The sequence below is a fragment of the Suricata suricatta genome, chromosome 11 (genome assembly GCF_006229205.1).
Source record: "Suricata suricatta isolate VVHF042 chromosome 11, meerkat_22Aug2017_6uvM2_HiC, whole genome shotgun sequence".
Lineage (NCBI taxonomy): Eukaryota > Metazoa > Chordata > Mammalia > Carnivora > Herpestidae > Suricata > Suricata suricatta.
In genome coordinates, this window is record NC_043710.1 from 16082772 (window position 1) to 16109509 (window position 26738).

General features: G+C 38.4%; 2 protein-coding genes across 4 annotated transcripts in view; one reads left to right on the forward strand and one right to left on the reverse strand.

Annotated features, from left to right (window-relative positions):
- The window catches only part of LOC115272463 (olfactory receptor-like protein OLF2), a 27725-nt gene extending 6262 nt beyond the window's left edge, over nucleotides 1–21463 (reverse strand). The window contains 2 exon segments of the mRNA XM_029915536.1: nucleotides 18619–19008; nucleotides 21440–21463. Of these exon segments, the coding sequence (XP_029771396.1) occupies nucleotides 18619–19008; nucleotides 21440–21463 (414 nt within the window).
- CKAP5 (cytoskeleton associated protein 5) overlaps nucleotides 1–26738 on the forward strand; it is a 112221-nt gene that overhangs the window by 16415 nt on the left and 69068 nt on the right. Inside the window, exon 1 of one of the 3 annotated variants that reach the window (XM_029956721.1) lies at nucleotides 18851–18924. The exons of the other annotated variants lie outside the window; for them this stretch is intronic. The gene's annotated coding sequence lies outside the window, so the exon portion shown is untranslated. Of the gene's footprint in view, nucleotides 1–18850; nucleotides 18925–26738 lie in introns of those variants that run through there. 3 annotated transcript variants of the gene reach the window in all.

The window sequence follows — 26738 nt, forward strand, 5'->3', positions numbered from 1 at the left end:
AGAACTTCCAGCACTATGTTGAACAACAGTGGTGAGAGTGGGCACCCCTGTCGTGTTCCTGATCTCAGGGGGAATGCTCTCAGTTTTTCCCCATTGAGGATGATATTAGCTGTGGGTTTTTCATAGACTGCTCTTATCATGTTTAGGTAAGTTCCTTCTATTCCGACTTTCTCAAGGGTTTTTATTAAGAAAGGGTGCTGTATTTTGTCAAATGCTTTTTCTGCATCTATCGACAGGATCATATGGTTTTTATCCTTTCTTTTGTTAATGTGATGAATCACGTTGATGGATTTGCGGATATTGAACCATCCCTGTAACCCAGGAATGAATCCCACTGGATCATGATGGATAATTCTTTTTATATGCTGTTGAATTCGATTTGCTAGTTAGATACACATTTTCAATTCAATTGAGTAAATACCTAGAAGTGCGATTGTTGGATCATAGGGTAAATCAGTGTTTAGCTTGTTAAGAACCTTCCAGACTGTCTTCCAAAGTGGCTGTATCACTTTTTATTTTCACCAGCAATGAATGAGGTTTCTTTTTGTTCCACATCTTTGTCAGCATTTAGTTTTATCAGATTTCATTTTTCCCTTTCTAATAGGTATGTAGTGCTCCCACTTTTAGAAAATTTGGTTTTTCATGACACTGACTTTTAAAAATATATATTTTTTTAATTTTTTTATGTTCTTTATTTTTGAGAGACAGAGAGAGACAGTGGGAATAGGGGAGGGTCAGAGAGAGAAGGAGACACAGAATGTGAAGCAGGCTCCAGGCTCTGAACTAGCTGTCAGCACAGAGCCCGACACAGGGCTCAAACCCACGAACCGTGAGATCATGACTTGAGCCAAAGCCGGATGCTTAACCAACTGAGCCACCCAGGTGCCCCTAAAATATATTTTTTAATGTTTGTTTATTTTTGAGAGAGAGAGACCAAGTGCAAGCAGGGGAAGGGCAGAGAGAGAGGGGGACACAGAATCCAAAGCAGGCTCTAGGCTCTGAGCTGTCAGCATAGAGCCCAAAGTGGGGTTCGAACCCAGGAACTGTGAGATCATGACCTGAGCCGAAGTCAGACGCTTAACCAACTGAGCCACCCAGATGCCCCATGAAGTTGACTTTTTTGATGAGAAGACGATTGGGTTGTTTAGAGGAATTATTTAAATAAACTTTTTGTTTTGTAATAATTTTAGATATTCAGAAAAGTTGCAGAGATATACATAGAATACCTATATACCTCTCACCCAGGTCTTTATTGTTAATGTCTCACCTGGCACATTTGTTAAAACTAAGAAACCAACAACTGATATATTACTTTTTGCTAAACTCCAGATTTTGTTTTGAATTTCTACAGTTTTATTATTTGTGTCTCCTTTCTGCTTCTGATCCAATTCAGGGTAACCCATTGCATATAGTTTTTCCTCTGTTAATCTTCTTTTGTCTTCCTGACTCTGACGGTTTTGGAGAATACTAGTCATTTATTTTGTGTAATGTCTCTCCTTTTAAGCTCGTCTGATATTTTTCTCATTATTAGACAAGAGATACATGTTTTTGGAAAGAATGCCACAGAATACCATCCTCTCATATCAGGGAATATACATATGATATCACTATTGATGATTAATCACTAAGTTAAGCTAGTGTTTGCCATGTTAATATGTGAAGTTCCTATTTTTCCTTTTTTTAAAATATATTTTTCCTTATTTTTTTAAGTTTATTTTTTTCTAAGTTTATTTACTTATTTTGAGAGAGAGAACCAGCGGAGAAGGGGAAGAGAGAGAAGGAGAGAGAGGATCCAAAGCAGGCTCTATCCTGACAGGAGACAGCCCAATGTGGGGTTTAAACCCTGAGGTCAAAACCTGAGCCGAAGTTGGACACTCAACTAACTGAACCACCCAGGTGCCCCACTTATTTTTCCTTTTCTATACTGAATTCTTTGGAAGTAGACTACCAAGTCAAGCCCACTCTCAAAGTGGGTGAAGGACTTAAGTTACACTTCCTGGAGGAAAGAATATTTGCATTTATTATTTGGAATTTTGAAAAGAAGATTTGTTTCTTCTCTCCCACTTATTTCTTTATTCATCCATTTATCAGTATCAGTGTATTTATTTTGTACTTTTAGTTCTAATCTGATTCTATATTATTTAGTTTTTTGCTCAGATGTTCCAACTTTAACCATTGGGAAGTCTTTCAGGTTGGCTCTTGTGTTCCTTTGATGTGCCTCGATCTTTTTTTTCATTTTGAGCATTTCCTTACTTTCTGGTACTACAAAATGCCCCAGACTGATATTTTCTCTGCTCTACCCAGAATCTACCATTACTGCAAGGAGCCTTGGTTCCTGTCATTGGGCAGTGATTTATAGAAACCAAGATCTGGGTGCCCTATGTGCTCATTGCTGGGGGTGTCATCATTCCTAGACCCTCTCAGTGGACAAAGCTAGGTAATCTAGTATGTTTGCTAAATTATGTATATGCACACACATATAATTGTTTCTGTATCTTTCTGTGTTTATATTAAGCTAAAACTGAATATGTACAGTTCTCTCCAACTTTTAGAGGAAACTCATGTCCCAAACAAATATCCTCTTTATAATTTGCTTTTTTACTAATATGTAACTTCCCCCGCCCCCCCGCATTAACATTTTTTAAGTGCCACAGAAAACATTGCTTTTCATGACCTGGTAACAGCAGTTGTTTGACCTGGGGTATGATCTTTGTTTGGAGATGCATTCAGAGCATACATTCTGACTTAGTTATAATGGTCACGTGTTTTTGGCATCTATGTGGTGTCAGATAAACCGTGGTGACCTCATGTCTCTTGGCTTTGTCTCTTCAAACATGATTTTCATTATTTTATTCAGAAATAAGTTTGGGGCACCTGGTGGCTCAGTCAGTTGAGTGTCGGCTTTGGCTCAGGTCATGATCTTGCGGCTCATGGATTCGAGCCCTGCTTTGTGCTGGCAGCTAGCTCAGAGCCTGGAGCCTGTCTTCGGATTCTGTGTCTCCCTCTCTCTCTGACCTTCCCCTGCTCGTGCTGTCTCTCTCTTTCTCTCAAAAATAAAAAAAAAAAGAAAGGAAGAAAAAGACCTATTTCTTTGATCTTTTTTTAATGCTTTTTTTATCTTTATTTATTTTTGAGAGAGAGAGAGAGAGACAGAGCACGAATGGGGGAGGGGCAAAGAGAGAGCGAGACACAGAATCCAAAGCAGGTTCCAGGTTCTGAGCTGTCAGCACAGAGTGCTACGTGGGGCTCAAACCCACGAACCATGAGATCATGACAAACGTTCAACCCACTGAGCCACCCAGGCGCCCTTGGTAGCTGCCATTTCTTGAGTGTTTGGTATTTGCCAGCCATTCTATTAATACTTCTTCCTTGCATAAAGTCACTGGGTTTGTATAATATGGCCCTTTTTAGCCCCTGTTTGGCTACTTGAGTTACATTTCTGTTCTTTTTGTGTAGCTTTTTTGGGCTTTCACACACAGGTCCCCACTCATTATGGCTTGGCTAATTCTTATTAATTTCTTTTAGTTCTTAGCCCTAGTTACAGACTTACCTCAGCGATACTGCAGGTTCAGTTCCAGACCACTGCAATAAAGAGAATATCACAATAAAATGAGTCATGATGTTTTTGGTTTCTCAGAACATCTAAAAGTTAAAGACTTTTATATTACACTGTAGTCTATTAAGTGTGCAGTAACGCTGTATCTCAATAAAACGTGCATACCTTAAAACATATGGCTAAACAGTGCTAACCAGCACCTGAGCTTTCAGCAGGCTGTGTCTCCTACTGGTAGAAGGTCGTGCCTCGATGTTAATAGCAGATGACTGATCACGGTGCTGCCTGCTGAAGGCCGGAGTGGCTTTGGCAATTTCATAAAATAAGACAACAGTGAAGTTTGCTGCATTGATGGACTTTTCCTTTCATAAACAATTTCTCTGTAGCATGTGATGCTGTTTGATAGCATTTACCCACAGTAGAACTTCTTTCAAAATTGGACTCGGTCCTGTCAAACCCTGATGCTGCTTTATCAGTTAAGTTTATGTATTATTTCAAATCCTTTGTTGTCATTTCAACATTTTCACAGCATCTTCACCAGGAATAGATTCTATCTCAAGAAGCCACTTTCTTTGCTCACTCATAAGAAGCAATTCCTTATCCATTAAAGTTTCATCATGAGATTGAAGCAATTCAGTTACATCTTTAGGCTCCACTTCTGTTCCAGTTTTCTTGTTCTTTCTTCCACATCTGCAGTTACTCCTCTACTGAAGTCTTGAACCCCTCAGAGTCCTCCATGAGAGTTGGAATCAGTTTCTTCCAAACTCTTGTAAATGTTGATATTTTGACCTCTTCCCAGGAATCATGAATGTTGTTCTTTTTTTTTTTTTTTTTTAGTTTATTTATTTTGAGAGAGAAAGGGAGGGAGAGAATCCCAAGCAGGCTCCGTGCTGTCAGCGCAGAACCCAACATGAGGCTTGATCTCATGAACCATGAGATCATGAGGAGCTAAGTTCAAGAGTCAGACTCTTAACCAACTGAGCCACCCAGGCACTCCAAATCACGAATGTTCTTAATGGCATCTAGAATGGTAAATCCTTTCCAGAAGTTTTCCAATTTACTTTGCCCCAGTCAATGAGAGGAATCTTATGGCAGCTACAGCCTTGTGAAATGTATTTTATAAATAATAAGATTAAAAAAAATTTTTTTTTACATTTATTTATTATTGAGAGACAGAGCACGAATGGGGTAGGGGCAGAGAGAGAAGGAAACACAGAATCCAAAGCAGGCTCAGGCTCTGAGCAAGCTGTCAGCACAGAGTCTGACGTGGGGCCCAAACCCACAAACCGCAGGATCATGACCTGAGCCGAAGTCGGTTGCCGAACTGACTGAGCCACCCAGGCGCCCCATAAATAATAGGATTTAAAAGTCAAAGTTACTCCATGATCCATGGGGTACAGAATGGATGTTGTGTTAGAAGGCATGAAAACATTAATCTCATACATCTCCATCAGAGCTCTTGAGTGACTAGGTGCATTGTAAATGAGTAGTAATATTTTGAAAGGAATATTTTTTTTTTTTTTTTTCCGAGTAGTAGGTCTTAACAGTGGGCTTAAAATGTTCAGTAAACCATGTTGTAAACAGATGTTGTCATCTAGGCTTTGTTTTTCTTTAAAAAAAAATTTTTTTTTTTTTTACATTTACTTATTTTTGAGAGACAGAGTGCAAGCGAGGGAGGGGCGAAGAGAGAAGGAGACACAGAATCTGAAGCAGACTCCGGGCTCTGAGCAGTCAGTGCAGAGCCCAACATGGGGCTAGAACCCACGAACCGTGAGATCATGACCTGAGCCAAAGTCGGACACTTAACTGGCTGAGCCACCAGGTAACCCTAGGCTTTGTTTTTCAATTTGTAAAGCACAGGTAGAGCAGATTTAGCATAGTTCTTGAGGGGCCTAGGATTTTCAGAATGGTAAATGAACATTGGCTTTAACTTCAAGTCACCAGCTGCATTAGTCCCTAACAAGAGTCAGCCTGTCATTTGAAGTTTTGGAGCTGGGCATTGACTTCGCCTCTCTAGCTATGAAAGTCCTAGATGGCATCTTCTTTCAACAGAAGGCTGTTTCATCCACACTGAAAATCTGTTGTTTAGTGTAGCTACCTTCATTAATAGCTAGATCTTGAGGATTACTTGCTGCATATTCTCTGTCAGCACTTGCTGCTTTACTTTGCACTTTGTTGTTATGGAGATGACTCTCCTTGAACCTCATGAGCCAACTTCTGCTAGCTTCAGACTTTTTTTTCTACAGCTTTACCTCTTTCAGCCTTCGTAGAATTGGAGAGTCAGGGCCTTGCTCTTGATTAGGCTTTGGCTTAAGAGAATGCTGTAGCTAGTCTTCCAGTCTTCTGTCCAGACAGCTAAAACTTTCCCCATATCAGCAGTAAGGCTGTTCTGCTTTCTCATCATTTGTACATTCACTGGAGTAGCCCTTCTAATGTTTTTTCAAGAATTTTCCCTTTGTATTCACAATTTGGTTAATTGGCATAAGAGGTCTAGCTTTTGGTTTATCTTAGCTTTGGATGTGCCTTCCACACAAAGCTTAATCATTTCTAATTTTTGATTTAAAGTGAGAAACATGTGGGGTGCCTGACTGGCTCAGTTGGTAGATCATGTGACACTTGATCTCAGGGTTCAAGCCCCATGTTGGGAGTAGAATTAACTTTTAAAAAAAGAAAAGAATGAAGGGTGCCTGGGTGGCTGAGTCAGATAAGCATCTGACTCTGGCTCAGGTCATGATCTCATGGTTTGTGGGTTCGAGCCCCACGTCAGGCTCTGTGCTGACAGCCCAGAGCCTGGAGGCTGCTTTGGATTCCGTGTCTTCCTCTCTTTCTCTGCCCTCTCTCACTCATGCTCTGTCTGTCTCTCTCACAAAAATAAATAAACATTAAAAAAAATTTTCTTACTGGATGGATAAATAAATAAATATATTAAAGTGAGAAATATGCAAGTCTTCCTTTCACTTAAACATTTAGAAGTCATTGTAGATTGTTAATTGACCTAATTCCAGTATTGTTGTGTCTCAGAGAATAGGCAGGCCTGAGGAGAGAGTGAGAATAGGGAGGCTCAAGGAAAGGCCGTTGGTGGAGCAGACAGAGCACAACGTTGGGGTGCCTGCGTGGCTCAGTCAGTTAAGCATCCAACTCTTTTATTTTAATTTTTTTAATGTTTGTTTATTTTTGAGAGAGAGAGAGACAGAGCCACAGCTGGGAGAGTGGCAGAGAGAGAGGGAAACACAGAATCCGAAGTAGGCTTCAGGCTCCCAGGTGTCAGCACAGAGCCTAAGCAGGGCTTGAACCCATAGACTACAAGATCATGACCTGAGTTGAAGTTGGATGCTCAGCCAACTGAGCCACCCAGGCGTCCCAAGCATCCAAATCTTGATTTTGGCTCAGGTCATGATTTCACAGTTGTAAGATTGAGTTCCGTGTTGGGCTCTGCGCTGGACATGGAGCCTGCTTTCCATACTCTCTCTGCCTCTCCCCTGCTCGCTCACTTTTCCTCTCTCTCTCTTTCTCAGAAACAAACAAAACATTTATCAGTTAAGATTGCTATCTTGTATGAGTGTGGTTCGTGGTGCCCCAGAACAATTAACAGTAGTAATTGATCCCTGATCCAAAAAAACAAAATAAAACACCAGATTACTGATCACAGATCACTGTAACAAATATAATAATAATAATGGAAAAGTTTGAAGCGTTGTGAGAATGACCAAAATATGACATAGACACAGAATGATGTAAACGCTGTTGGAAAAATGGTGCCAATAGACTTGATGCAGAGTTGCCACAAACTTTCAATTTGTAAAAACCACAGTATCTGGAAAGTGCAATAAATTGAGGTATGCCTCTATCACTTTCTCAGGGAGACCCTCCTGGGCCGCTCAGGGTAGATTACGTGCCTCTGTTCCACCCTCATAGTAGCTGGCCCCTGGGCTACTGTATTGTACTACAGGTATTCAGCACATAGCTGAATACCTAACAGTAACCTCACGTGATCTGCCAAGCAAGTGTACTTGTGGGGCAGGGATGAATAATGTGGATAGTAGGGGAGGATTCTTAACATGAATAAGGCCAGAGTTTATTCAGTTATTACACATTTAATTGAATTACCTTAGGCAAGTTGTTTAACCTCTTTGCCTCAGTTTCTTTGTCTATAAAATGGAGATAATATCAGCTTCAGAATTATAAAAATTTAAATGAGTCCGTCATTTAAATGCTTAGAATAGTGCCTGGGACATGGTGAATGCTCCAGAAGTGTGTATGAAGTAAGGAACCACATGAAGATGGTACTGTTAGGACCGATGATGAAACGGAGTCTCAGCTAGTGTGTGACAAAGCAAGTTTTAGAATTCAGATCTAACTTCAGAGCCCAGCATGACAGGTTTAGAGACTGGAGCCCTCTACAATTTGATTTAATACAAACAGTTGTTCTACTGCCATGGCTTTGCCAAAGTGAAAGATTCTAAAATTAAAATTACCCTCTTTTCATGGATTTTATAATAAAAAATGGGTAACCAAGAAAACAGTGGCAAAACTCGTAAAATTTCAGAATCTATCACTGAGTGATTTCTCACTTTGAAAAAGGGTGTACTTCAGAATTCCATTAAATATATTCTATTTTCCTGACATTTGAAATACACACTCAACATACAAAATTCTATTTATAAATAACTCAAGGAACACAGTTACTATATATTTAAGACTTTTATGGTTTGATGAAATGATGCCATTTTAGGAATTATGTTAGAGTGCAAAGCACTCTGCTAGATGCTAGGGTGATAAATAAAACTTGGCTCCTTCTTTCAAAGGAGATATGATGCCCAAAAAATGTTAAGGGGGTGAAGTGAGGCTTAGGTTATGGGATGAGTAGAGACAGAACCAGCTTCAAGGTTCCAAGCTGGAATTTTAAAGTTTTAGAACTTTTAAAAACAGCGAAGCTTTTTTTGTTGTTGTTTTAAAAAGAAATGGCTAGGTATGAAAGTGAAAAGTAAAGGTTCTTCAGGAAGCCCCTTAGATTTGCTTCTTAGAAGTAGCCATTGCTAACCGTTTTTTGTGGATCCTTCCCGAAAATTTGTACGTGATTTCAAACATGTACAAGGTTGCATTTGTTTTCTATGGCTGCTGTAACAAATGCGGTGGCTTAAAACAGTAGAAACTTGCTCTCTCACCATTCTGGAGCCCAGAAGTCCAACGCAATTTAGGGTGAGTCTTCTGGGGGCTGAAACCAAGGCAGGGCCACGTTCCTCCAGGGGCTCTCGGGGAGGATCCCTTACTTGCCTTTTCTGTTGGCTGTTGATATTCACTAGTTTGTGTCGCATCACTTCAGCTTCTTCTAATCTTGCTCTTCTCTGTCTTGATGTGGCCTCTACGTGTGTCAGATTTCCCTCTTTCCCTGTTACAAGCATGTACGTGATTGTATTTAGGGCCTGCTCAGATAATCCAGGATAATCTCCCCATCTCGCGATCCTTAATTTCATCACAGCTACAAATACCCTTTTACCAAATAAAGTGACATTTACAAGTTCTAGGGATTAAAATCTAGTATTTTAGGGGGTCGTTATCAGCCTACTACTAATGTGTAGAGCCCTCTCGATATGGTTTTACTAAATGTAAAAATGATATACAGCCTTCCAGTTTTCTTTTAAAAATTTAATGTATTTCTACCCCATGAATGTTTAAATAGTCTTCATCTTTTTTTTTAAATAGCTGCAGAGTATTTTGTTGAATGGACTTTTTAAAAATTATAAAAACCTACAATACTACCATTTTTAATTAAGTACATTTTATTTTATTTTATTATTTTTTTAAGTAGGCTCTATACCCAGCACATAGCCCAACACAGGGCTTGAACTCACGATCCTGAGATCATGAGCTGAAATCAAGAGTCATCTGATGCTTAACCAGCTGAGCCACCCAAGCACCCCGTAATTAAGTACATTTTTTTTAAAAAGTTTATTTATTTGAGAGAAAGCAGGGGAGGAGCAGAGAGAGAATCCCAAGCGGACTCTGCACCGCCAGTGCAGAGCCCTACTCAGGACTAGAACCCATGAACCACGAGATTATGACCTGGGTCGAAGCAGGAAGCTTAACCACCTGAGCCACCCAGGCAACCCTAAGTACGTTTTAAATTAAGTACATTGACATGGTTGTGAAACAGATCTCCAGAAAATTTTTGTATCTGAATCTATACTTTCTCTTTCCCCCTCCCCAGCCCCTAATAACCATCATTCTCCTTCGTTTCTATGAATTCTACTAGTTTAGATACCACATGTAAATGGAATTATAAAATATTTGTCTTTTTGTGACTACTTCACTTAGTGTAATGTTCTCAAAGTTCATTCATATTGTAGCGTGCAATAGGATTTCCTTCCTTTTTAAGTCTTGTATTCCACTGTATGTATTAACACTACATTTTGTTTATCCATTCATTTTTCAGTGGACATTTGTGTTACTTCTACTTGTGAATGGTGACGCTTTGAACATGGGTATACAAATCATGTTGAGACCCAGCTTTTAATTCTTTTGAATATATGTGTGTGTGTATATATACGTATATATATACACACATATATGTATACATGTGTGTATATATACGTATATATACACACACACATGTATACACACACTTAGAAATTGGATTGCGGAATCATACAGTAATATGGTATTCAATTTTTAACTTATTGAGCAACTTCCATACCATTTTACATAGCATTTGAACCATTTTACATTTTCTTGTTATGTACACTAGTGTACATGGTGTGCAAGGGTTCCTATTTTTCTACGTTCTTGCCAATTATTATTATTATTTTTTCATTTAGAAATCATCCTAATGGGTGTAAGTTGCTACTTTTTGTGGTTTTGATTTGTATTTTTCTGATGATTAGTGATGTTGAGCGTCTTTTCATATGCTGTTGGCCATTCGTGTATCAAACTTAGAGAACTGACGGTGTTTTTTGCCCATTTTTTTAGGTGGGGTATTTGGGTTTTTGTTGTTGTAGGAGTTCTTTCTGTTTTCTGGGTAGTAGCCCTGTATCAAATGTGTAATTTGGAGATATTTTCTTCCATTCTGTAAATTGCTTTTTTACTCTGTTGTGTCTTTTGATACACAAAAGCTTTTAAGTTTGATGTCTCAACTGTCTTTTTTGCTTTTGTTGCTGTGCTTTTGGTATCGTATTTCAGAAATCATTGCCCATTTCAGTGTCATGAAGCTTTGCCTGTATGTTTTTCTTCTAGGAGTTTTATAGTTATAAATCTTACATTTAGGTCTTTAATCACTTCAAATTAATTTTTGTATATAGTATGAGATAAGAGTCCTAACTTTGTTCTTTTGCATGTGAATATCCATTTTTCACAATGCCATTTCATAAGGAGTCTACTTTTTACCCATCGAGTGGTCTTGGCACCATTATCAAAGATTATTTGACCCTACTCACAAGGGTTTATTTCTGAATTTTCTGTTCTATTGGTCTCTTTGTCTGTAGGCCAGTACAACACTGTTTTGATTACTGTAGCTTTGAAATATGTTTTGAAACCAGGAAGTCTAAGTCCTCTAGTGTTTTTCTTTTTCAACATTGTTTTGACTATTCAGAGTCCTTTGAGATTCTATATGAATTTTAAGATGAATTTTTCTATTTCTGCAAAAAAAAATGCTATTGGAGTTGATAGAGATTGTGTTGAAACTTTTGGGAGTATGGACATCTTAGTAATACTAAGCTTTTCAATCCATGAAGGTGGGTTGTCTTTCCATTTATTTGTATTTTCTTTAATTTTTGTTTAGTTTTGTTTTGTAGTTTTCAGTTTTACCTCCTGGGTTAGGTTTATTCCTAACCCAAAGCATTGTATTCTTTTTGATGCTATTGTAAGTGGGGTTGTGTTCTTAATGTCCTTTGCAGATTGTTCATTGTTAGCGTATAGAAACACAAAGTGTTTTTCTGTGTTGCTTTTGTATCCTGCAAGTTTGCCAAATACATTTATTCTCAGATTTTCTTTTGTGGAGTCTCTAGGGTTTTCTATATGTCATCTGCAAGCATAATTTTACTTCTTCCTTTCTTATTTAGATGCCTTTTATTTCTTTTTCTTGTCTAACTTTCTTTTTCTTAGTCTAAGTCATTGGCTAAGACTTCCAATACTGTATTGAACAGGAATGGCTACAGTAGGTATCCTTGCCTTGTTCCTGATCTTCTAGGAAAAGCTTTCAGTCTTTCACCACTGCATATGATGTTAGCTATGGGCTTTTCATAAGTGGCCTTTTTTATGTTGAAGTAGTCTCCTTATATTCCTAGTTTGAGTGTTCTCATCATTGAGGATGTTAAATCTTGTCAAATCTTTTTTATTGTATCAATTGAGATGATCGTGTGGGTTTTCGTCCTTCATTCTTGTAATGAGTTATGGTGTATTCTATTGATTGATTTTGGTACTTTGAACCATCCTTACATTCCAGGGACAAATCCCACTTGGACATGGTGTATGTATAATCTTTTTAATGTGCTGTTGGACTCAGTTTGCTAGTATTTTGAGGATTTTTGCATCAGGAGTTTTTATCAATATTAGTCTTTAGTTTTCTTGCAGTGTCTTTGTCTGGCTGTCGTATCAGGGTAGTTCCGGCCTTATAGAATGAGTTTGAAAGTGTTTTCTCCTCTTCAAATTTTTGGAAGAGTTTCAGGATTAGTATTAATTCTTCTTTAAATGTTTTGTAGAATACTCAAGTGAAGCCATCTCTCTTGGTCTTTTAATGTATCACTTTTAAATCCTCTTTGAGTGATGGTTGATAGTAGAACCTTCAGCTGGGTGTTGTGCCCTGAGTAGAAGCCATAGGAAGGCCTGCTCTGAATGTGATACTGACTCCTTGGTGCCACAAATTGTGCTAGGGGTGACTAGATGACTCAGAAACTGTCCTTCCCAGTACTCTGTATGGAGAAGGAAAGACAGTTCATATTCCTGACTTCTTGAATCACATTACTTTCTTTGCCAGGCCCAAGAGACTGAATATTAAAATTGTGCTTTTTGAGTGGCTTGTGTGAATCCCTTTTTGGCTTGGGGACAAAATCTATTCCAGGTGAGATTGCCTGGAAAAGGAAAATGATGGTAGAACCCACATGTATGCAAACTGTGGTTTTGGATTATTACTACCGGTACCATCCCTTTGTAGTAATTTAACCAAGGGTCAAAGAGAATGAGGCTTTGAGATTTTGCCGCTGAAGTAGAAGTACTTTCCAAACATTTTAACTGTAGCTACAGATGTCTTACTTAGTTCTAGAGAACTTAGAATTGCAAGCATGCTGTTTATCATGTGGTTGTGGGACGCTGTCTCAAAATTTTAGAGGTGGGAGAGCTCTTAGTGCAAACTCCTTGTCTTAGGTATGACAACACTAAGCCTCCAAAGATTCAGTGACTTTCCTAAGGTGTAACAGCTAGCTAATGGTAGAACAGGGATTTGGGAATATAAATTTTCTTCTTTCCAGCCCAGTGCTCCTCTCAAATTGGGGGAGGAAAAAAAAGTGGCTTACTACACTTCTACCTGAACATTATAGAATGTAATTTTTTTTAAGTATAAAATCCCAGCAAGAGGCAGAGTGTTTTTTTCTTTCATTTTTAAACTCCTGGAATATTTAATATATTTTAAATATAATATTTATGTTAGAAATTTGAAAAAGAAACACCCATCGTTCTGAGAAATAGATCCAGTTTAAGAAATTGATCATTACCAATATCTTATGCAGTCCTCCTGGATTGCATCCTGGGTTTTATTCCCTGCCTTTTTTACTATGCTAAGTTTTTGGCCTTATCCTCCTTATACTTTTCTCTTAAATTTAAAGAAAATGTATATATTCCTAAGCAGTATATTGTTTGGGTTTGGATAATTATACTGTATGCTCTTTAGTACTAGCTATCGTTTGTGAAATTCATCCAGGTTTTTGCTAATAGTTGTCTTCATTTGTTTTCACTACTGTATAATATCTTCTCTGAATATACCACAGCTTGTTTATCCATCTCCTGTCAATGAGTTTTTTAATTGAGATAAATTCATATGCCATAAAATTTATCCTTTTAATTCAATTCAGTTACTTTTTAACATATTCACATGGTTGTGCAACCATCACCACTATAATTCCAGAACATTTTCATCACTCCAAAAAGAGGTTTCAGGGGCGCCTGGGTGGCTCAGTCAGTTGAGCGTCTGGCTTCGGCTCAGGTCATGATCTCACGATTCATGGGTTTGAGCCCAACATGGGCCCTGTGCTGACAGCTAGCTCAGAGCCTGAAGCCTGCTTCAGATTCTGTGTCTCACTCTCTCTCTGACCCTCCCCTGCTTGAGCTGTCTCTGTCTCTCAAAAATAAATAAAAAACACACACAAAAAAATTTCATAAAGAGATTTCATACCCATTAGCAGCCATTCCCCATTCCCCCTTTCTCATTCTACCCACCCCAGCCCCTGGCAACCACTATTCTACTTTCTGTCCCTGTGGATTTGCCTGATGTGGGCATTTTATTCCAAAGGAATCATACAGCATATGGCTGTTTGTGCCTCGCTTCTTTCACTTAGCATAATGTGTTCAAGGTTAACTTACGTTAGTTTCATATATCAATACCACATTTTATTTATCCTTTCATAAATTGGTGGATTTGGGGGTTGTTTCCACTTTGGGGCTATTATGAATAACGTTGATACTAACATTTATGTACCGGTTTTTGTGTGGATGTAATGCTCTCAGTTCTCTTGGGAATGGGTTGCTGATACAAATATTTTCCAGAATGGATGTACCAGTTTTTCCATGCTCACCCACAATGTACAAAAAAATTACAGACTTCCTTTTTAAAGCATTTTTTTGAAATAGTGGACAAGTATTTATGATAAGTTTTAAAATATTTTCTTGAAGCTTCTTTTTGTTTCCTTAATCAAGAGAAGTATACTTTTGATAAACATGTTTCATATGACTTCTTATATAAAGAGACTGTTAAGGAATTTTATTTAGGCTGTGGATAAGCTCATCTGAATGTTGGAAAACCAGTTCAACTGACAGGTATATAATATATGCTTTGGTTTGTTCTGCTTCCTAGGAGTACTATTTGTATAGCCTTGTAGCTTGTCGATCCAGACAAAATGGCCAATTTTGACTGCTTTTGGATGGGATTTGAAAGACTAATTTTCACTGATATTTCCCTTTGAAAGTATTGAAAAAGTAGCATCTAAGATTCATACCAAGTGATAAACAACTGGTTTGTAAATGGAAGAGTACGCTACAAACCATTAAAACTAAACTGCAGTAAGAACTGTCTTTGGGGCGCCTGGGTAGCTCAGTCGGTTGAGCGTCTGGCTTTGGCCCAGGTCTTGGTCTCATGGTTGTTGGTTCAAGCCCCGCGTCAGGCCCTGTGCTGACAGCTCGGAGCCTGGAGGCTGTCTTCAGATTCTGTGTCTCCCTTTCTCTCTGACCCTCCCCTGTTCATGCTGTCTCTCCCTCTCTTTCAAAAATAAATAAAACATTTAAAATAATTTAAAAAAAAGAAAGAAAGAACTGTCTTTAATTCATAGGTATAAAAATTTGGAGCCATATTAGAAATTAGTACTAAGTAATAATTCAGTTACACTTGAACTCTCACACGTTGCTGGTGGAGGAAGATTGCAGACTGGTTCAGATAGCCACTTTGGAAAAGAGTTTGGCACTTACTTGTAAAATTAAACATACACTTAACCATACCACCCAGCATTCCCACTTCTAGGTATTTGCCCAATAGAAGTGAAAACTTATGTCTATAAAAAAAATCTGTAGCAGTGTTTTTCATAATTGCTTAAAGCTAGAAACAACCCACATGTCTTTTAACTGGTAAAATTGATGAGCAAGATGTGTTAGATCATACACGGAGTCTTACTCAGCAATAAGAAAGGAGCAAATTCCTGATCTGTGCCAACAACATTGATGATTTCAACTGTATTATGAAAAAAGCCGTACTCAAAAGACTACACACTGTATGATTTTTTAAAAATATGGCATTGTGTAAAAGGCACAACTGTAGGAACAGCATACTGATCAGCGGTTGACTAGGGGAGAGAGATTGACTACAAAGGGCCACCAGGAAATATTTTGGGCTAAAGGAGTTATTCTTGATTGCGGTGATGGATACTCTATGTCTGTCAGAACTCCTGGAACTATGTACTAAAAACAGTGAAGTTTACTGTATGTAAGTTATACCTTAATAAATGTTATTCAAGAGCTCTCAGCTTGGGGAATCTCTCCCCTCTCCCTAAAACTCAGTTAATATCTCTTTCTGACAGCTGGGAGCACAGAGAGTTGGGAGCAGTTGATGGTATGTGTTTGCTTTTTAGTTTTAAAAGGAATGTGACAGAAAAGGTAGGCAATATTTGTTGAACTTTATATTTTTTTATTTCCCAAATACTTATATGTAGCACTTTATTCTAAGTACTGTTCTAGGTACTATACAAATATGATAAACTTAACTGGTTTAATTCTCCTAATAACTTAGGTAGATATTATTATTTTTCCCATTTTACATATAGAAAAGAGAAGCACACAGAGGTAGGAATATGTCCAAAGCCACACAGCTAATAAATGGTTCCAACCAGGATTTGAATTAGCATTCTATCTCCAGAGTCCATACTCTTAGTCACTAACTTGGCTTCTTTCTTTCATTGAATATGATCTAATGAAAATTTCCAGTTAATGCTTAAACATTCCTTTCCTGGAGTGCCTGGCTGGCTCAGTCAGAAAAGTGTGCAACTCTTGATCTCAGAGTCTTGAGTTGGAGCCCCATGTGGGTGTAGAGATACTTAAATAAATAAAACTTTAAAAACAAACAAAAACCCCTTCCTTTTACCTTGATAGTTATATGCTATTTTTCTTTTCTATGTTAATATGTTACAGAAAAAAATGTGACAGTGAAAAGAAGATATATATATATATATTTTTTTTTTTTTAATCTTAGAAAGTGGGGGGGGGGAGGGGAGGAGCAGAGAGAGAATCTTAAAGAAAGCTCCATGTTCAGCATGGGTCAGGAGGTTGGACTCAATCCCAGACCCTGGGATCATGACCTGAGCCAAAATCAAGTGTCAGTCAACCAACTGAGCCACCCAAGCACCCTGAAAAAAGAGATTTTAAAAGAAATCCCACCTTCTTTTTTTTTTTTTAATATGCTTGTGGATTGAAGTTTTTTAAAGTTTATTTATTTATTTTGAGAGAGAGCATGTACACAAGTTGGGAGGTATAGAGAGGGAGCGAATTTCAGGCGGGCTCTGTACAGTCAGCACGCAGCCCCACACAGGGATCAAAGTCAACACAGTGAGATCATGACCTGAGCTGAAGTTGGACACTTAACTGACTGGGCCACCGAGGCGACTTTGCCCCCCCCATCCCCCGACCTTCCTAATACATGAATTGTTATCATTTTCCTATGTTCTCTTCTATATATAATATTTACCAAATCATTTCCTAAACAGTTTCACATTCCCATATTAAGAAGACTACTAATTGGTAACTTGTTGAATTATGAAGATTTGACATGTCCAGTTTACTCTCTTCATGGTATAGTAAAGAAAAAAGCAGTTACAAAAATAAGATGGACTATGTTTGGACTATGATATTTGGTAAAATATCTAAGAATTATTCAGGAATATTTATATATAATGTGCATTTGAGACAAGCTATAAATCTGTATATTAATAATCTTGAACTCTCATGTCTGAGATGGAGCTGTACAATCAGTGGATTTTTTTCTCTCTAAATTTTTAACTCACTAACATGCATAGCACTGGGTGTTAGCCATTTGTGTGTGTGCATGCACACCTGTATTCACTGTGCTATGCTTATTGACGGTTATCTGGACTCCTGTGTCAATATTGTGTTGGTCATAATTTTTGAGATAAATATTTATTGAATATTCATTTTGTATCACACTGGGAGAAAAGGACGATTAAGCTACGTTCTAGCCCTTGCCCTTGTGGTGCTCACAATCTAATGAGGAGGCTGATTTGCAAACTATTACCCTCAGAATAGTGTGATACGCTTCATGGAGACAGAATGAAAGGTCTTAATTACCTAATTCAAAAGTATCATTCACAGTTAAATGCACCTTAAAGTGAAATTTCTTGGCAGTTAAAAATCCGACTATTCTAATCTTGAATCCATTTCTCTTACTGGAAGCCTGATCCTAGACTTCTCTAAGACCTTCAGAGACCTTCAGAATAGAGGTAACCTCTGTTCCCCAGTAAGCAGAGTGGTCTTCATGCCTGTCCTTTGGAGTCTATATTTTCACTTGAATCCTTGTTTGAAATGGAGGATGTTAGTAAGGCACTTGAAAATGGTCTTTTGCTTCACTAAATTGATTCCCATACTTGTCTGGCTGTATGTAGTTTAAGGCTTTAGTAAGGTGTGTTTATTCACCTAATATAGGCTTAGTAAATATTCCTGACAGTGTGAGACACAAAATGCAGTAAAACCTTGTAAACTGAGATTGAGGAAAAATTCCTCCTATGAAAAGAAAATTAAAGCTTACTGATAACCTGTGGGGGCTTAGAGACTATTACTTAACTTCCTGAGATATTAATCCAGTTTCTACTACAGTTTTTTCAAGAACTCTTCATATTAAATTGGATGGTCGCACATCACAGTTGTATTTGCGTGCAAGATTTCTTCATCTACATAGGCATATAGTGAGTTCTTGGTCAGTTTTTTAATTCTTGTGCCAGTTCTTGGCACATTTTGCTCACGAGAAGAAGAATGTTTTCCATTTCACCTCCTATTGCCTTCCTACCCATTTTCTATCATTGTCTGGGATTTCCCATGTTGTCAAGAAAGGGTGAGGTGAAGCAGTGCAGGCTGCCAGAATTCCTTTCTGGGCCTTTCAGTTGCCATTTGAAGGACACTAACTGCTCAAATTAATGGAGTAAAGTATCTTACATAATGGGGGCTGTATATTTACCCTGATGCTATGGCTATTGCCTGCAGCAATTTTTTTTTTCGTCCCTGGAGGAGGGATTAGGATTGTGATACTGAAAACTGGTCATCTCCTTTGTTTCTGGAAGGTTGCCTGTGTTGCCAACAAAAAAGAGGCCCACCCAACCGGGGTGTAGTCTTTGTAATTGGTCCTTCATTTGCCTCATGCCTTGAAAACCCTGTGGGCTGAAAGCAGCACCCTGAGTCCTGCAGACCTCTGGACTAAGATGCGGCCCCTTTAAGCCTTCAGTGTGTGTTGGGAGGGGGACCGAGGTGGGGCGGGCACTCTGACTGCGAGCTCTGGGCCCCGCCCCCGGAGGAGGCGTTTCCCAGCGGCCCTCCGCACCAATGCCGCCGCGGCCCGCCGGGTATTCCTGCTGATTCTGCTCGGACTGTAGGGCCCCCAGACCTCTCCCTGCCCAGGGAGCGTAAGTGTCAAACTGCGGGCGAGGGTCAAACGTCCCGTGCCCATGCCGGAAGTCCTGGTGGACAGTGCAGGGGACTTTCTTTGCCTATGGAGGCTTAGGTGGCTAAAGAGCGTAAACAATGCCGGCTGCAGTGAGCTAAAGCCTGGGGCATCTGTTCTACTTCTGGGTGGTGTCAGCGGCCCTAGGGTGCTTGTTTGGATATGCAGTGGTTGAGCGGTGTCCAGGACCCGGCTTTGTCCCAGCCTGGTGCTGTGAGGAGAGGATTGCTTTTACCCGAGTGTAACCCCATTGAGCTGGATGGGTGGAGCTGGATCTGGGGTCCTGGGCCTTGGGTCCTCCACCTGAGATTTGGAGACCTGGGTAGTTTAGGGATGAATAAGCATTAGATTTTCAGCTACCTTGGTAGAGTTGAGCAGTAACTCTCGAAGTTGACCTAATTCACAACTGGGTTTAGCTTTCCAACTCCCCAGAGGCCTGTGTTGCTGTGGATCCCTCTTTTGGAGACATTAACAGTGATCATCTGCTGGGGAGAGTTCAGTTAAATCTTCTGTCCTGCTGATATGAATAGCAGGATGTCTAAGAGGTAGCCCAGAGACAGCTCTTTATCCTTTCCCTTCAGAAGGACTGTGAGAGGCCACCATCCCAGGACTAGGACAGCACGCACACCCAAGTTTGCTGAGTTAACTGCTAGAGGAGCAGTTCAGATTTCTGGAGAATACTCCAGCAAGAGGTTAATGCTTGTCCTTGTTAATGGGGACTATGTGGGAGCAGTGAGGTTTTTAAATTAGAGTGAAGAATTAGTCATTTTGTTCCTGGTAACTTAAGAGATGAGCTGTTGTCTGGCTTGACCAAGTAATAAAAATCTTAAATTTTCTATGACAGTTACATAATTGTTATGTTTCTTTAATCCATTTGTCCTTTTTATAGAAGGTTTGAGTAAAGCTTTCTGAGCCTGTATGTGTATTCTGTTTTATCCCTAGTTCCCTGTTGTATAATTCTTTTCTTTCTTTTTTTGTTTTTTGTTTGCGTGAGTCTATTATACTTCATTGGTCTTTCAGAGGGTTTGCTTTTTGAGTGGACATTTTCCTCAAACTTCCCTCACACTTATTGTATGCTTCTGCAGTAGCATTTACCTAGCCAGAAGTGAGAGTCCAGGAATGGTAATCAGATCCAGATCTCATGTATTGTGATAGCGAAGAGCTTTTGTAGGTCAAGAGCTTGGGAATTAGCCATAAAATAGTTTCACTGCCACAGCTTCTTCCCAAGTAGAAAGCCGAAACAGCCTGTTTAGTAGTTTTATAATTATTCTCATAGACTGTCAAGTTGGAGGAACTTAAAAGGATACTACAGTTGGACCCATGAGCGGTACGGCCAAGTTGGTGGACTGAGAAAGGAGATCTAGATTGTAGACCCAGCTCTAACATTACTCATGACTTAATCTCTTGTTGCCTTACTTTTAGCTGATTGGTGAATGGGAAAATGTATAGATTGCCTGAGTCCATATGTTATAATAGTACATTCTTAATAGGTTAATTTGTTATTTAATTAAATACTAAACTGAAAAATCAGTTCAAAATTTATTCTAAGTTCTACCTTTAATATGACCTTGGAAACATTTCTTAATCTCTGGTCTAAAAATTACATCTAAACCTTTTTCAGCAGCAGTATGGAATATGTGGTATTTGAGCTCTTTGGAAGGTGTTTGAGATACAGTAATATCATCAGATTCTACTATTTCTGTAGGATAGATTTATTTTAGCTGACCTTCTTGCCTTTGCTTCTATTTCATGCTAGTTGTAAACCCTCCTGAGAGCTCTGAGTATTTGAACGTTATGAACATTTATAGTATGACCAGATTGAACCATAGAAAGCAGCATATATAGTTCAAATTAACTTTAGTAATGTTTCTCTTTGTTGGCCATTTCATTCACTCTTAAAGCATCAAACTTTGCTATATAATGACAGCTCGGTTTCCTATTTCTGTGTTTATAAAATCCAGAATCCTCTGTTTAATCCTGGTGCCACATTTCCAGTCACTTGAAGATCCCATTTCTCAAATCTAAAACCAAACTCATCATATTCCTCACCTCGTCTCCACTCCCCAAAAATAAACAATCCAGAACTCCCTCTGACGTTTTTATGTCATTAGTACTACTGTTCTCTCAGTCACCTAGACTGAAGCCTCCTGCTAGACTCTTCCTACTCCCACATCTTTATTTGCTAAGGCTTATGGATTCTACTTCTTTAATGTAACTCCCTTCAGTCTCCCCTGCCCATCCTTTCCATTCCTAAGACCCCTAATTCTGGCTCCTATTTATCTTTGTCCTGGAATATTGTAATAATTTTCTAGCAAGGTTCTATTTTCTCTCTCTCCTAACCCATTCTACATAGATTTATTTTTCTGAAGTAGATAGATCATGTAATTGCCCTGCTTCAGTCATCAGCATCTTCTGCTGTTTAGCTTAATATTCAAGATTCTACATGATCTGACTGCAGTCTACCTCTCTGGTCTTACACTGTACTGAATGGAGCCATTCATTGTTCTCTGAACATGCTCTGTACTTTCCTGTCTCTAAGACTTTGCCTTTCTTATTTTCTCACCTAGAGTATCTCCTTTTCTACTTCTGTTTGTTTTGTCTGTTTTTTTTTAAATCCCACCTGTCATTCATCAATGAGTTCAGATGCCATTCTTTCTGTGAGATTTTCATTGACCATTCCTCACTTACTGGTGGTTAATCCTGTTTTAGGAGCGCCTGGATAGCTTAGCCTGTTGAGTCTCGGAGAGCCTGAAACCTGCTTTGGATTCTGTCTCCCTCTCTCTCTGTCCCTCCCCCGCTCATGCTCTGTTCTCTCTGTCTCTAAAAATGAATAAACGTTAAAAAAAATCCTGCCTTAGAATTCCCATAATCCTATTTATCCCTTGCATAAAGCAGATTCCACACATAATATATTTTGTATTATTATTTGTCTAAACTTCTTTCTTGTACGCCTATGAACCTATGCACATCATGGTTTCCCATAGGGAAATTCAGCAAATGTGAGTCCTTTAGGTAAAATTGGAATACTTATTTCTTATTATTAGATCCAATTATTAGAAAGGACTCTAACCTCTGCAGCCAACCCATGCACATGTAAAATGTTAGTAGCTTTAACAAGTCATTTTTTTTTAAGTTTATTTGGACACAGAGAACACACGTGTACACACAGGCGTGCAGGAGAGGGGTAGAGAGAATCCCAAGCACACTCCACACTATCAGCTTGGAGCCTGATGCGGGGCTTGAATTCACAGTCCATGAGCTCATCATGACCTGAGCCAAAACCAAGAGTCAGATACTTAACTGACTGAGCCACCCAGGCACTCCAACAAATCATTCTTATTTGCTAAGGACTTTTGTTAGTAAACTTTGTTAGTTTTTTTTTAAGCAGTTTTAATGAAATATAATTTACCACTCGCCCATTTGGGAGTGTACAATTCAGTGGCTTTTAGTATATTTCCAGATCTCTGCAATCATCACCACAGTCAGTTTTAGATCGTTTTCATTACCTCAAAAAGAAATCCCACACTCCTTAGCTATTACCCTTCTAATAGCCCCAAACACGTCTGTCCTAGGCAACCACTGATCTAATTTCTGTGGTTCTGGACATTTCATATAAATGGAATCATACAATATGTAGTTCCTTGAAACTGACTTTTTTTAATATAATGTTTTCAAGGTGGTAAAATACATATAACATATATGTATATACCTGTGCTGTCAGCACAGAACCTGATATGGGGCTCAAACTCACAAACTGTGAGATCATGACCTGAGCCAAAGTTGGACACCCAACCAACTGGGCCACCCAGGAGGCCCCATTTTACATTCTTAGCAGTGTACAAAAGTTCCAGTTGCTCCATATCCTTGCCAACAATTGTTTTTTGTTTTGTTTTGATAGTAGCCATTCTTTTAGATGTGAGGTGGAATCTTAAAATTTTGATTTACATTTTCCTAATGATTAGTAATGTCAAGCATCTTCTCATGTGCCTATTAGCCATTTGTAGATCTTCTTTGGAAAAGTGTCAAGTCCTTTGCCCATTAAGAAATTTTTTTTAAGTTTATAAATTTCTTTTGATAGAGAATATGCACACATGTATATGTAAGCAGGGCAGGAGCATAGAGAGGGAGAGAGAATCCCAAGCAGGTGTGGCACTCCATGCAGGGCTCCATCTTAGGAACTGTGAGATCATGACCTGCACCAAAATCAAGAGTTGGACTCTTAACTCACTGAGCCACCTAAGCATCCCTTTTGCCAATTTTTTAATTGGGTTGTTTGTTGAGTTTTAGGAGTTCTGTATAGTACTTCATGTCTTTTTATTATTGAATAACATTTTATTGTGTGGATTTTCCGTATTCATCAATGGATGGACATTTGGGTGGTTCCTGTTCTTTGGCTATTGTGAATGTTAGTTTGGTTTCAGTTTGCTGTGTCTATTTAAAACAGTACTACATTCCTCTAAAGAAATTATTCAGGCCTTTAACTTACCTGACTTTTCATGAAATTGTTACATTTATTTTACATGTGGTCTATTTTAAACTGACTCTGAGGTTCCTCTTCATTACTTCCTGTATATGTTTTGGATGTACCCAAGGTCTTTACTTTCCTTTGTGATCATGACCAGTTAAAATTTTCAAAATTCAGCTTTCAAGCAAGTGGTCACTTTAAAGATCACTTCCCCAGATGTTCTAAAATTATAGTCAGAAATTCAGAACAAATATGAATTATAGCCTCCAGAGTCTACCATCCGTTTGTTTTTTATTAATCTCAAGGAAAGGTTGTTGTTGTTTTTTTTTTTAATCAATTAGTAGAGCCATCTCTCAGTGGAATTAAGAGCTTTCAGAGGGTAGGGTTGGACTGCATGAATAATCTCAAATTATAATTAAAACTGGAGTCATTCCATTCTTATTCAAAGGCAGGTTGACCATGTTTTAAGGCCCAGTTGGGTAGGTACGCTTGATTATTAGAGGTAGCTGCTGATTTGGGATGATTTCCCCTTACCAGCTCTAAGTTACCTAAGTCATTTTGAAAGAGGCAAATAAAATTGTTTTTCACATTATGCCCATTTACTCCTTATATTTTCTTTCATTTATTTTTCTCTTTATTTTTTAACTGAATTAGATAAGGGGAACCTGGTGGCTCAGTTGGTTAAGCGTCAGACTTCAGCTTGGGTCATGATCTTGCAGTTCATGGGTTCGAGCCCCTTGTCAGGCTCTATGCTGACAGCTCAGAGCTTGGAGCTTTCTTTGGATCCTGTGTCTCCCTCTCTCTCTGCCCCTCCCTGCTCACAATCTTTCTTTCTTTCAAAAATAAATAAATATATTTTTTAAATGAACTGGATTAGGTAATCACCAAAATAAACCATCTTATTGATAAAGGTTGAATAGTTTTCACTGTAGATCATCTAGAAACCATATGTAGATAAACTGTAAGAAATTCAACAAACTAGGCTTCAAGAATCTCTTCTAGGCCAGTTTCTCCTACTTAAGTGACCTTGGGCAAGACACTAAAGAAGATAGATGTTTGCTTTATTTCATGTTATTCTTTCAGCATTGTGAGGATAGAGATTAATAGGACAAAAAGTTCTTGCTCAAGAGAATCTTTTGGTAGGTTTAGTAAGAAAGGTCTGCATGAGTAAGAATAATACAAAAAAGAAAGAAAACCCAATGAGGTACTAAAACAGTGTGCTTGGTGAAATATGTAGAAGTGATTAAATATCTTCCTCGCTAGATCCTCACATAAGAAAATTATTGTAAAAATACTTGTAAAATATAAAGTACTATTGAAATATTTGAGGTATTAACTATTTTAAATGGGGACTTTGGGACTATTGTAAACAGTGCCTTAAAGTCTTTAAAAGTAAGGAGTTTTCATGTTACCATAGGATTTGGAAGGTCATAGACCAAGAGAGTTTAACCTGGGGTTAGAATTCAGGGATTCTATGAACTTGGAAGGAAAAATAATTGCGTCTTTATTCTTACTAAACATCTAACTGAAATTTTAGCATTTTCTTCAGTGAAGAATGTAGGTCATAAGCCACAATAATGTTGGAATGACCTGTGTATTGGTTACCAATGGAAGTAATTTTCATGATCGCATTGTTATATAATATATCAAAATATTTTTGTTAATTATAACTTCAGAATTATAGTAATGACAGTAATGTACTTGCTACTAGATTTTTTTTAATGAATGGAGAAATTCATTTAAAATGTTATTCACTTTTAAAATAAATATTTTGATAGCATTTAATGAACAATTATGTTTCAAAATTATTTGACATAATCTTACGTATCTTATTTTATGCATTAAAAAATATTCTGAAGAAGGTGTCTGTGACTTTACCAGAGGCCTATAGCACAAAAAAGAACCCCTTTTGTATACTCTTTTTTTTTAATTTTTAAAAATGTTTTTATTTTACTTTAGAGAGAGAGAGAGCACAAGAGTGAGCATGAGTGAGGGAGGGGCAGAGAGAGAGGGAGACACAGAATCCAAACCAGGGGCTCCAGGCTCTGAGCTGTCAGCACAGAATCTGACACAGGACTTGAACTCAGGAGCCTTGAGATCATAACCTGAGCCAAAGTCGGATGTGTAACCAACTGAGCCACCCAGGCACCCCTCCCCGCCACTTTGTACATTCTAAGACAAAGTGGCATATTACATGTATTAATTCCATTTTACCTTTAAGGAGCAAAAAATGCACAGTCTTGCCATCCTTAGGTGCAGGCCACCATCATCTTTGATTTAGATCACTGTATTCTAATTGATTTCCCTCCATTGTTACTGCCTTCCAAATCATTCTTTACATTACTTTTTACATGTACAACATATGGTCTTCAAAAAATGCAAGTTTGGGGGTCCCTGGGTGGCTCAGTTGGTGAAGCATCTGACTTTTGATTTCAGCTCAGATCATAATCTCATGATTCATGAGATCGAGCCCTGCCTCTGGCTCTGCACTGATATCCCAGAGCGCGCTTGGGGTTCTCTGTCTCCCTCTCTCTCTGACCCTCCCCCCTCAAAATAAATAAAACATTTTAAAAATTTTTCAATGAAATACAAGTTTGATAGCATATGTAATATTTCCTATTCATGGGTCTTCAAACTTTCATTTTACATTTAGGATAAAGTCCACATTCCTTAACATTGCTCACAAGATCTTCCAGGGTCTGATCTTGACTTACTTTCCAGCCTGACTTTATATCTTTTTACGTTCTGTGTTGCATTTTATACTTTAGGTTGTTGAACTTTTTTCAGATCCTCAAACCACCATAATAAAAGAAGTCAGATGCTATGGCAGTTTCTAAACCACTATCCATTTCTGTACTTGTCTCCGAATGATACGTACATAAGCCCCATGTTTTGAGTAGCTTTGCACTATAGTACACACACACACGGGTGAATTTTACAAATGAAATATTGAATGAAAAAAGTAAGTCATGGAAGACAACATACAGATAATATTTTTCTAAAGCTTACAAACAAGCACAGTTAATTTTATTGGTTAGGATGTGTGACTGTTACTATGACATAGAACTAAATCAACTCCAGGAAAGCGCTTCTGTGGGAGAAGGAATGCCCAGGTGCAGTAATAATAATGGCAGTGTTTGGGTTTTTGGGTGTTTTTTTTTAAGTTTATTTATTTATTGTGAGAGAGAGCACAAGCAGGGGATGAGCAGAGAGGGAGGGAGAGAAAAGTATCACAACCAGGCCCTGCGTAGTCAATGCAGAGCCCAACATAGGCTCAAACCCACGAACCGCGAGATGGTGACCTCAGCTGA